Source organism: Micropterus salmoides, unplaced genomic scaffold (assembly GCF_014851395.1).
Source record: "Micropterus salmoides isolate LMB-PRFRI ecotype aquatic unplaced genomic scaffold, ASM1485139v1 Ms_hic_scaffold_4, whole genome shotgun sequence".
In the NCBI taxonomy this organism is placed as follows: Eukaryota; Metazoa; Chordata; class Actinopteri; order Centrarchiformes; family Centrarchidae; genus Micropterus; species Micropterus salmoides.
This window is the reverse complement of record NW_024043372.1, coordinates 27,984,523-27,996,753: the sequence shown is the minus strand read 5'-3', so window position 1 is coordinate 27,996,753 and position 12,231 is coordinate 27,984,523. Positions and strand designations below refer to the sequence as shown.

General features: G+C 40.0%; 1 protein-coding gene across 1 annotated transcript in view; it reads right to left on the bottom strand.

The window, feature by feature from the left end:
* Positions 1-12,231, bottom strand: part of loxl2a (lysyl oxidase-like 2a) — a 32,721-nt gene that overhangs the window by 3,709 nt on the left and 16,781 nt on the right. The window contains exons 5-13 of the mRNA XM_038697450.1: positions 11,778-11,994; positions 10,700-10,883; positions 6,856-7,007; positions 6,601-6,768; positions 3,376-3,541; positions 2,855-3,095; positions 896-1,011; positions 524-660; positions 152-263 (exon numbers count right to left, since the gene is read on the bottom strand). Coding sequence (XP_038553378.1) covers positions 152-263; positions 524-660; positions 896-1,011; positions 2,855-3,095; positions 3,376-3,541; positions 6,601-6,768; positions 6,856-7,007; positions 10,700-10,883; positions 11,778-11,994 — 1,493 coding nt within the window. The remainder of the gene's footprint in view (positions 1-151; positions 264-523; positions 661-895; positions 1,012-2,854; positions 3,096-3,375; positions 3,542-6,600; positions 6,769-6,855; positions 7,008-10,699; positions 10,884-11,777; positions 11,995-12,231) is intronic.

Here is a 12,231-nt window from a genome sequence, read left to right as displayed (position 1 = left end):
TCATTTTAAGGTGAATTCTCCTTTCACGAAAAGTACAAATAGGCTTTAACACAGCCTCATTCTCCACTGCACTTGATGCCATAAACGTTGTTAATATTATTTTATCCATAATACAGAAGAGATTATGATCCTTTTAAGGTTTTGGTCTCACCTATATGACAGCTGTATGTCCATATCCGATGTCCATCATACCGGGAGCGGCACTTCATAATGTTGTTGGTGTAATCTGATTCTGCAACCTCATAGTTGGGGTTTATCACGACCTGGGAGTGCAAAAACAGTGTTTGTTAATGGTCTGAAAACAATGTTCCCTTCCATTTATACATATACAAATCATTTTCTTAAGTGCTACTAATGGACCAACTAATTCAGATTTAGTTACTGGCAGTAGAGATGGAATGCCAAACACAAGCAGACGCAGAGGAAAGTCTTGATGATGACATCTGCTGCTGGAAAGATGAGATCTTTCCAGCAGCAGATGTGCTGTATCTACTATGGCTAGACTGGCAGGCCAAATGTTTACCTGAAGGATGTAGTCACCAGGCTTCACGTCTGTGATGTCAATCCACTGACAGTCAATGTCATGCCTGTAGGTGTCCCAGCAGCCAACTGTGATGCCCTGTGCGCCGAAGTTTGCACATTCATACCTCTTCTGAATACCTGTCAGCATTCAGAGCAGTGTAAGTTTTGGTATTATGCCATTCAGACCTGGCTTTATTAATATATTTTCATCAAACATAGTTTCTTCATGTCACATGTCAGTTTTTCATGTTTTTACTGTATTGTTTAAAAAATCTTAATAGAGGAAATGACATTAAACCAGAACTCAGTAGCATAATTCTCCACAAAGCCACAGTATTCAATAAAAATGAAAAGGGAAGGAAGAAAGCTGTACCCTCGTCACAATGAGTGTCCTCCAGACAGAAGCTGGCTTTGTGGCCCTCTGCCACTTTAGTGCCGTTTAAACTCATCAAGTCATAGTGTGTAAAAACCTCCATACTGTGGTAATGTCTGGATTGGGCAAGAAAATACACAATGTTAAAACATCCTCTATACACAGTATATCTATCAATTTATAGTGTATATAGGCTACACACTCACCTAAAGGATTATTAGGAACACCATACTAATACTGTGTTTGACCCCCTTTCGCCTTCAGAACTGCCTTAATTCTACGTGGCATTGATTCAACAAGGTGCTGAAAGCATTCTTTAGAAATGTTGGCCCATATTGATACAATAGCATCTTGCAGTTGGTGGAGATCTGTGGGATGCACATCCAGGGCACGAAGCTCCCGTTCCACCACATCCCAAAGATGCTCTATTGGGTTGAGATCTGGTGACTGTGGGGGCCATTTTAGTACAGTGAACTCAGTGTTATGTTCAAGAAACCAATTTGAAATGATTCGAGCTTTGTGACATGGTGCATTATCCTGCTGGAAGTAGCCATCAGAGGATGGGTACATGGTGGCCATAAAGGGATGGACATGGTCAGAAACAGTGCTCAGGTAGGCCGTGGCATTTAAACGATGCCCAATTGGCACTAAGGGGCCTAAAGTGTGCCAAGAAAACATCCCCCACACCATTACACCACCACCACCGGCCTGCACAGTGGTAACAAGGCATGATGGATCCATGTTCTCATTCTGTTTAAGCCAAATTCTGACTCTACCATCTGAATGTCTCAACAGAAATCGAGACTCATCAGACCAGGCAACATTTTTCCAGTCTTCTACTGTCCAATTTTGGTGCGCTCTTGCAAATTGTATCCTCTTTTTCCTATTTGTAGTGGAGATGAGTGGTACCCGGTGGGGTCTTCTGCTGTTGTAGCCCATCCGCCTCAAGGTTGTGCGTGTTGTGGCTTCACAAATGCTTTGCTGCATACCTCGGTTGTAACGAGTGGTTATTTCAGTCAAAGTTGCTCTTCTATCAGCTTGAATCAGTCGGCCCATTCTCCTCTGACCTCTAGCATCAACAAGGCATTTTCACCCACAGGACTGCCGCATACTGGATGTTTTTCCCTTTTCACACCATTCTTTGTAAACCCTAGAAATGGTTGTACGTGAAAATCCCAGTAACTGAGCAGATTGTGAAATACTCAGACCGGCCCGTCTGGCACCAACAACCATGCCACGCTCAAAATTGCTTAAATCACCTTTCTTTCCCATTCTGACATTCAGTTTGGAGTTCAGGAGATTGTCTTGACCAGGACCACACCCCTAAATGCATTGAAGCAACTGCCATGTGATTGGTTGATTAGATAATTGCATTAATGAGAAATTGAACAGGTGTTCCTAATAATCCTTTGGGTGAGTGTATATATCTTTCTCTCTTTCACCTGCCAGTCCGCATCACACTTTTTTATTTTACTTTTTTATCAATTGATGGTTTTATAATGCCTAGTTTAAGGGGGTGCTGCAACCCCGTTAGCACCCCTACTTGTGTCCATGCCTATGCACATTGTGAAATAACTTAATTTTAAAAGTGGTTAATTATTCAGTTCTTGCATGTCACTCGGGGCCCTTTGGCCAAGCAAGAATAAAGGGAAATGACCTCAGTGGCATTAGTGGGATTTAGGGATTTTCAGGACAGTTAGAAACTAATTATTTGCTGTGTTTAAATGTTATATAAAAAATAAAAAGTTTTAATCCCATATGACTGTATTCACTTTCACAAAGACATTATACAATCCATTGTAATTTCCTCTTATTTTTTCCAAATGATTAATTAAACTTTGACATTTAGCATGAGAATTAACAACAGTTACCCCTGTGTAATCATTTGAGAGGTTTCATACGGTCATTACTGTAAAAGCAGCAGCAAAGTACACACTGGAGGTCTTGTTACGGTCTCACCTGTGACACTCATGCCAAATCCAGGAGTGATGTGCCGCCCGCGGCCTGAAGTCTCCCTGGCCATTGTTGTGTATCTGGGAGGAGAAGCGGAGAAGGCGGCGGTAAGAGCTGGAGTCGGCTTTTTCAGCAGTACTGGACAGACAGTGCTCCTCGTGGGCACACTGCAGCGCGTACATGGGTCTGTCCTCCAGGTAGGTGGTCTGCTCCACAACCTGGGCATTAAGAACCAGGTCTGGGGCCGCTGGGAGGGAGAGCACAACAAGGGATCTGGTAGTTAGGAAATAAGCTGTATAGTATGAAGTTAGTCTTTTTTTCTAGTTCAAAGGCATTCCTCACAGCAGTAATTTTGCTAATAACATTAACAACTCAAGTGTCCCAGTAAGCCATGACAGCATGACCAACACAAATAACACCAGGACCCCAAAATTGAAGCAGCTAATGGAATTAAAGCATCATCATTCATTTTATCATTTACACATCACTCTGAATGTATATATAATTTGTATTCTACAGTTTCTTACTCTGAGTACAAGAGACCCCGGCAGCGAAGCGTCCACCTCCTTTCGGACAGTCAGTGTGTTTCCCGTGATGTAGACACTGATCCAGAGTTAGCTCAGTTCCTGAACATCTCACACCACTCATCACGACCGCATCAGCTGAGGAATCTCCTTGCCAGTACCATGTTTCCTGATGAAAGAGAAGCACAGAAAATGCTAAAATAACTGAAAATAAACTGTACTGTATTTGTTGATCGAAACTACTCACTTTTGGGGCAAGTACACTTCACAAGTCTTTCAAAACAAATTGCAAGTACATTATTTTCCTCCTTGCCAGACTTTATAAAGGAAAACTGATACCATTATCATGTCTGCCCGGTAAATGTAGCACCGACAGCTGATTAGCTTAGCTTAATATAATGACTAGAAACAGCCTGGCTTTATTCAATGGTAACACATTCTACCAACCAAAACGTCTAAAGCATGACAATTAAATATCTTGTTTGTTGAATCTGTACAAAAACTGAAATGTAACCTAGCCTGTAGTGTAGTACCCTGATAAACGAGACAGAACTTTGTTTCCTTCTGACAACCAGGCAGGCTGTCTCCTCATTTCCAGTCTTTTTGTTATGCTATGCTAACTGGCTGTAGCTTCATATTTATTGTATAGATATGAGAGTAATTTCAATCTTTTGACTAACTCTCTTCCAGTTAAGTGTTTTCCAAAATGTCAAACTATTCCTTTAAATCTAATTTAATTTAATTTGCAGATCTTATCCCATGTATCCCACAAGGCAAATCTAATCAAAGAGTCTTTCACACATCACACACACAACAAGGGGGGGCTCTGTTGTCCTCACAGTCCTGACTCAGCCTACAGCATTACAGCATTTTGCAGACCACAGGGACACGACCTGTAAAAACTCATACCCTCATAGTTTCCACCATCTTCAAAGGAAGTGGAGGATTTAGAGAAAGAAATTGAGCTGAGGGATATGGATGTGGGAGTACTTGCTGGTTGGTTGAGATAGGCAGACATACAGAAGTATACTTTAAGCTCTGTGTCATTTGTTCCATCTGGTGGTGGGGTTTGCCTGCAGAAGTATTTAAAGGTCAGACAGGAAAGAGTCTCTAGGGGGGGTGATTCCCTGCTCTGCTATGATAACAAAGAGCAGACATTTAGTATTCCTAAACCTGTGCTTAACATGAGAACTTATGTAATGGCAACTTACGGTATGTGTTATTGTGATACTGTGACCAAATTGTTTGACTTTTTTTTATTAACGTGAAATAGCTACTGGTTAAGAAAAACACAATGTTGAACTGTCCTTGACTGAGGACATGTTTACGTGCTGCTCCATTAGAAGTGCATTGCATATAATTTGTCCCAAACACACTTTAGAGAGATAAACAGCCTCCAACAGATCCAGTCCAAGTTCCTCTCATAAAACCCTCTGTTGTTCTCAAAACACGTCCCCCATGATTCACAAATACTTTCCAGGCTTATATCATCTTAAACCACAAATTGCACACTGGCTTCAGTGTTAAAATAGAAATATGTAAAGAATACGAGGGGGGACTTTACCAACCTCTCACCTCATGACATTAAGGGAGCACTAGGGTCTCCTTTAAAAAAGGTTAAGTTAAGTTATGCCACAGCTTTAGTGGTGAAAATCTCCACTAAAATTCAAACAGCAAACCAAGGCTTTTCCTGTCACTGTCACTGGGGAGTTTAAAGCTCATCTGTTTTATAGGTTGGGTTTTGATGTTTAGCCCTCTGGGATCAATAAAGCTCAAGCTCGTTAGAATGAGAGTTGATCGTATCCACTGACACGCACATACTGAAATGGGTAGAACTGCCAGAGTGGTTTCATCTCGTCCACACTACACATGGCTGTAACTTGCATTACATCTCCTGCAATCTAAAATTTAAGTATATCATCGAGATATATGAGCAGGTAGGAAATTATGCTAATTAAACACTTCATTTCCTGCATTCTGATGAAGATTTCTGCACTAATTATTTATGTAAAAGGAAAGACAAAATTCAGGTAGCACGTGACATTTCAAAATATATAAATATAATAGAATATAATGCAGTGCAGCTCTCAGGCATTCTGTGTTGCTTTCAGATCAGTTTCTCCTGTAGATCAGCTTTTCTTGTGTAATATCATCCCTGCTGAGTCATCACATATGTAGGCATTATTTAGTCTGCCATCCTCTTTTGTCATGTTCAAAGGGGGAGAATGGAAAACTTGGCCAAAAAGAAACTGGTTTAAGAAGCTGTTGAAGTTACTGATTGGTGCTGCACGTTTCTTGGTCATTTTATAATCAGTAGCTTGTTTTCTTTTTAGCTTAAGTTACTTTTTTGGACAATGCACATTTCTTTCTTCTATATTTTAATTGCATTGCATGTTTTCTTAATATGCAAATAAACCTTTCTAAAAGCATTTTCTTTTGTTATTTAACTGCAAGCTATATTTCACAATTTTTTAAAAACAAATTATGCTTTAAAAAAGTAATAGGGACAAAATCAACCATTTCAAAAACTGGTGGGGACATGTCTCCAGTGTAAATGACACCCGTGGCTAGCTATAACTATTAATTAACAAAACTTAGTAATGATGACACTATAATGTGAGAAAAGTAATGCTGAAAAAGCAAAAGGCATGACCTGAATCTACTGAGGTGCAGACAGATTCCACTTTACACTTTGGAAACAGATAACTTTGACAGTACGTGTGGTGCTTAGGGTAAATGTATTTGAATATATCAAGGTCACATTGAGTACAGTACGGTAAATTTGAAATAGAAATGACAAAACGACTATTGTGAAAAAATCAAAGTAGTTGAGTTCATAACTATTGTGCAAGCATGAGTGCATAAAAGTTTAACTATTTAGCTTAACACCGGTCCTGCTGTTGCTGAAAGCTTAAGTCATGTATTCCACACATACAAGATGTGTTTTAGTTACTTGAAAGACAATTTAAAAAGGTTTCCCTTCTAAACGGAGATAATACCAAATACCAGAAGCAAAATCTAAACTATCGGTGTGATGTAAGTGTGAGTGATTTACCCGTAAGTACTAAATAAACTGTAATAATAACATAAATGGTGAAGGTCCAGTTTGGAGAGTAATGACAGAGCTCCCCAGACCACCACCTCTATGGTGAAAGCCTGTTCAGTAAAGATAAGCTCATGTAATAAATGACTTGTTGTGGAGAGCAACATTTACTCCAGATACCTTACCTGGAAAGCGTGGCTCGCAAAGCCCAATCCAAGCTGTCTGCATACTACCATGGCCTCCATGGTCCCCCAGCTGTCACTGCACACTGTGCCCCACACCAGAGAGCCGTTCCTCTCTGCCAGGACCTCCACACGGCCCTCATAGGGATTACGGCCCCCATTTAACCGAAGCTAAGGACAGAGATAGGCAGATGTGCCCTCCAGTTCTATATATATATATATTTCTTTTTAAAATATACAATAGAAAGAGGAGCTCACTCTATTGTGGAAGCCCATGGCAGGAACGTTACACCTGACTGCTGCATCTTCCTCATGGCTGCATCCCACAGCGTCACGGTTGAAGTAGCACTCAGTCAGTGACTTTTCAAACCCAGAGCACTCCACCTCGTTCATGTGGACTGGCCCCATCCCTACAGGGAAACACAGGTGCATAAAATATGTGTAATTGTCAAACATGACTAAACTTACTGACTAAAAATTGGAGAAACAAGTGGAGCATTACAGTTACATTACATTTAGCTGACGCTTTTATCCAAAGCGACTTACAATTGCTATACATGTCAGAAGTCGCACGCCTCTGGAGCAACTAGGGGTTAAGTGTCTTGACCATATCATATACTACAAAAACTATTGCAGAAGAACTGTCATCTATTATATATATACACACACGTGTTGGTCATATAATTAGAATATCATCAAAAAGTTGATTTATTTCAGTAATTCCATTCAAGAAGTGAAACTTGGATATTATATTCATTCATTACACACAGACTGATTTATTTCAAATGTTTATTTCATTTAATTGTGATGATTAAAACTGACAACTAATGAAAATCCCAAATTCAGTATCTCCGAAAATTTGAATATTACTTAAGACCAATACAAAAAAACGATTTTTAGAGATCGTGGCCAAAAAAGTATGAACATGAAAAGTATGAGCATGTACAGCACTCAATACTTAGTTGGGGCTCCTTCTGCCTGAATTACTGCAGCAATGAGGCGTGGCATGGAGTCGATCAGTCTTTGGCGCTGCTCAGGTGTTATGAGAGCCCAGGTTGCTCTGATAGTGGCCTTCAGCTCTTCTGCATTGTTGGGTCTGGCGTATCGCATATTCCTCTTCACAATACCCCATAGATTGTCTATAGGGTTAAGGTCAGACGAGTTTGCTGGCCAATTAAGAACAGGGATACCATGGTCCTTAAACCAGGTACTGGTAGCTTTGGCACTGTGTGCAGGTGCCAAGTCCTGTTGGAAAATGAAATCTGCATCTCCATAAAGTTGGTCAGCAGCAGAAAGCATGAAGTGCTTTAAAACTTCCTGGTAGACGGCTGTTGGACCAACACCAGCAGATGACATGGCACCCCAAACCATCACTGAACTTCAAGCAACGTGGATTCTGTGCCTCTCCTCTCTTCCTCCAGACTCTGGGACCTTGATTTCCAAAGGAAATGCAAGATTTACTTTCATCAGAGAACATAACTTTGGACCACTCAGCAGCAGTCCAGTCCTTTTTGTCTTTAGCCCAGGCGAGACGCTTCTGACGCTGTGTCTTGTTCAAGAGTGGCTTGACTCAAGGAATGGGACAGCTGAAACCCATGTCTTGCATACGTCTGTGCGTGGTGGTTCTTGAAGCAACTCCAGCTGCAGCCCACTTTTTGTGAATCTCCCCCACAATTTTGAATGGGTTTTGTTTCACAATCCTCTCCAGGGTGCGGTTATCCCTATTGCTGGTACAATTTTTTTCTTTTTCTTTTTCTTACTTTTCCTTCCCTTTGCCTCTCTATTAATGTGCTTGGACACAGAGCTCTGTGAACAGCCAGCCTCTTTAGCAATGACCTTTTGTGTCTTGCCCTCCTTGTGCAAGGTGTCAATGGTCGTCTTTTGGACAGCTGTCAAGTCAGCAGTCTTCCCCATGATTGTGTAGCCTACAGAACTAGACTGAGAGACCATTTAAAGGCCTTTGCAGGTGTTTTGAGCTGATTAGAGTGTGGCACCAGGTGTCTTCAATATTGAACCTTTTCACAATATTCTATATTTTCTGAGATACTGATTTTGGGGTTTTGATCAGTTGTCAGTTATAATCATCAAAATTAAAAGGAATGAACACTTGAAGTATATCAGTCTGTGTGGAATGAATGTATATGTTATACAAGTTTCACTTTTTGAATGGAATTACTGCAATAAATCAACTTTTTGATGATATTCTAATTGTATGACCAGCACCTGTGTATATATATATATAGCAATCATGCTAAATTTTTTTATTTGTTAAAAAGGTTTGAAATATCCAATAAATTTCGTTCCACTTCATGATTGTGTCCCACTTGTTGTTGATTCTTCACAAAAAAATTACAGTTTTATATCTTTATGTTTGAAGCCTGAAATGTGGCAAAAGGTCGAAAAGTTCAAGGGGGCCGAATACGTTCGCAAGGCACTGTATATATATATATATAAGAAGAAAGCTGATGTTTGGTTTACACAATGATTTTAGGAAACACAAGCCTGTACTGCCCACTATTCCTGAGTAAAGCAGCAGCAGTATTTCCTACTTGTTTGAACAACAAGTCCATCTGAAGACAGATGTAAGGTTTCCTGTTCAAGGAAACAAGCAGTAAACTATGTCAAATGAAAATGAGACACTTGAGGCCTGTAAAAAAAAGAATTCCAGACGGGCAGCCAGTGGAGAAAAATAAATTCACAGGACACAGTGCTGCTGTAATCACACTGTCAATAACCCTGCTCTGACAGATGTATTATAATAAATTAAATATTTATCTTACATATCAAATGCATTGCACAAAAAATCACAATGGGTCAAGCAAAACATTAATTTGTGTTGTTTATCTGCTAAAAATTTGTGGAAAATATAAAAATGACATTCATAGAAATACAGAGATTTATTTAAGAACTATGCCTAAAAACTACTAGTCTACCATACAAGTCTGGGGATCACTAAGTGCTATTTCAGTTTTATTGACATTCTTGTTTAGTTCAATTCAGTAACTTCTGAAAACAAACACAAACAGCTTTTTCAAGTCTACGGTCTGTGTGTGACACCATTTTTGGATCCAGTGGTCAGCTCCTAAAGAAATCTCTGAAATAATCTTGTGAACTCTCCACCAAAATAATTCCTCCTCTGAAACCCATAAAGGCTGTTTTTCTCTGCTGGAACATTTTGTGCGCTCTTGTGTTTTGCTGTGAGAATAAGGCAGAGTAGAGGACATATGATTCTTATATTACGGTGGTATATTGCATTTCACAGAATCAGGTTCTGGGTCAAGGTATAAACATTAATGTGCTACACCATACATTCCCTAATGCCTTTATATGCTGACTTAAGGTCTAGACGGATTGAAGTGAGACAAAAACAGGTGGCGATACAGAGGCCAAAGATAAGGTGGAGGTGGAGGTCTCTGGTTTCGGGTCCACACCTTTCACTTTCACAGCTGGGAATGTGTTCTGCTCGGACTTTTGTTGAGTGATAGTACTTTAAATGTGAAATGTCATCAAAGCTAAAAACCCGTCAACAGGTAACACTGTTCAACACTGTCTCAAGACCCTGAATGTGTGGAGGATCTGTTACAGTCTTGTGTGGGTTGTGATTGTGGTCTCCAGTGTTCCAGTGTATGGAGTCACAAGTGTGCCACCACAATAATTACATGATTTCTTCTGAAGCCAGACCAACACTGGACTTTTGAAATAAAAATTCTGGATCTTAAAGAATTATGACCATGTTATGTACAGAACTATGTAATGTAGAAAGACTCTGGCGAATTACCTCAAACTCGTCTTTGGCATTTCTATATAGTTAATTTTTCGGTCTAGCCTAATTTGTTTCTATATTTAAAGAGTAATTTTGCACAAAATCCATTTTTCAAGTTATTCAGAAATTTCTCAAGGATGTGGATTCAACTTAAAAATGAGTGTTAAATTCGACTCTTTTTATAATAAATATATAAATTGATACCTTAAAATATAATAAGAATGATATTATAAATTAATTAATTAAATGAGAATTTAATGCTGGCAAACTTCAGACTCCATATCTGTGTGCCACCACTTACAGGAGTGCTATATAGAGTGACTAATCTTTAGGTCATACCTTGTCCCAGTCGGGCGCCAGTCAAAGCCTCTTTGGCGCTACCGAACCCCAGCTCTCGACACACCACGGTGGCAGCTCGAATGTTCCAGTTGTCGTCACACACTGTCCCCCACTCCCCGTTCTTCAACACCTCTACTCGCCCTTCGCCAATCATAGCTCCACCCCTTAGACGCACCAAGGGTTGCTACGGAAACAGTCCCCCAGAAACTAAAATGAGTGAAAATGCTTCAGAGAAGAGTCTTGTAAATTATTATTGGTCAAATCTAACAGCAAGTTTAAATTAACTTTAGTCTTTTTGTTTTTTACTTTTGTTGGTCAACAACATTTAATTTGGACATAATGGGCTTCTGTCTTCAACAATGTCAGTTAAATATGTACAATATTCTTAATCGGATATTCTCAGAACTATGATTTGCTTAATTAATTGTTGCTTGTTTTGCAGGCTACTGAGAAAATAGGTGTTTCCTTGGTAATAACTTAACCAATAAACAATAAACACCAAAAGGTAATACTGATAATTGCATTGTATCCATAACAGTTGACAGATGTTTAGCATTCAGTGTGTCCAGTTTCAATCACAGAGACTAATATCAGCCATGTGGCACCATAAAATGACTTGCTGTCAGAGAGTCTGTTGATATTTTTCAGTTTTTTGTTGTTCTCCCACAAGGGAAGACTCCTCCAGATGGTATTACTCTTTCACAGAATACATGACTGTTTTCTTCCTTATTAGAAACACTCAATTTTTCCATGCCTCTGATTCTGCTCAGTCTAACAAAATCACCAAAATCCAATGCAATTATTGACCTTAACCTTGCCCTCCTCGTATGACAAGTCCCACACATTATCTTTTTTATTTCTATTGGTTTTAGCATGCACTGCAGTTAAAGCCCAGTGTTCCTTTCTGCCTTATTATGTCCATTGAAGATCCCCATTGTTCAGTCAAAAACTCAAATAACACGCAAACTTCACACAGAAAGGACAAGAGCTTAGTTTCAAAACCAGGACTTTCTGGCTGTGAAACGACAGAGTTAACCTCTGATCCACTGTGCAGCCAAGCATGCGCAATCTGACCTACCTCCACCCTGTAGGCCTTCCTGAAACCGGCGCTGACGCTGGGTGCAAAGGCGCGTCCAGGCACGCAGCTGACCACTACAGGCATTCCTTGCTCACAGGTGCGGTTACCCTTCAGCTCGATCTCTCGGCCCAGCTTACAATCAGACAGGTCGGCCTCGTTGCCTGTGCAGTTGACAGAGAAACCCCAGTAGTTCTTCTTACGACGCTTAGCCAGCAATCTGAGAAGGAATTATACAAACTATTACAAATCATGCTCTTTTTCTCTTCACTTATATAACTTGCTGCCAACCACACAAAGCATGTTGTTGTTTTAAGTAAATGAATCACAAATGTCATTCCAACATTTCAGGTACCCACAGGTATCAGTCCATGCCAAAACCTGCAGACCTGAAACCTGCTCCAGAAGGGAAATCCATCACATTGAAGATGTCCTTGTCCTGTTATTTTATGTTATG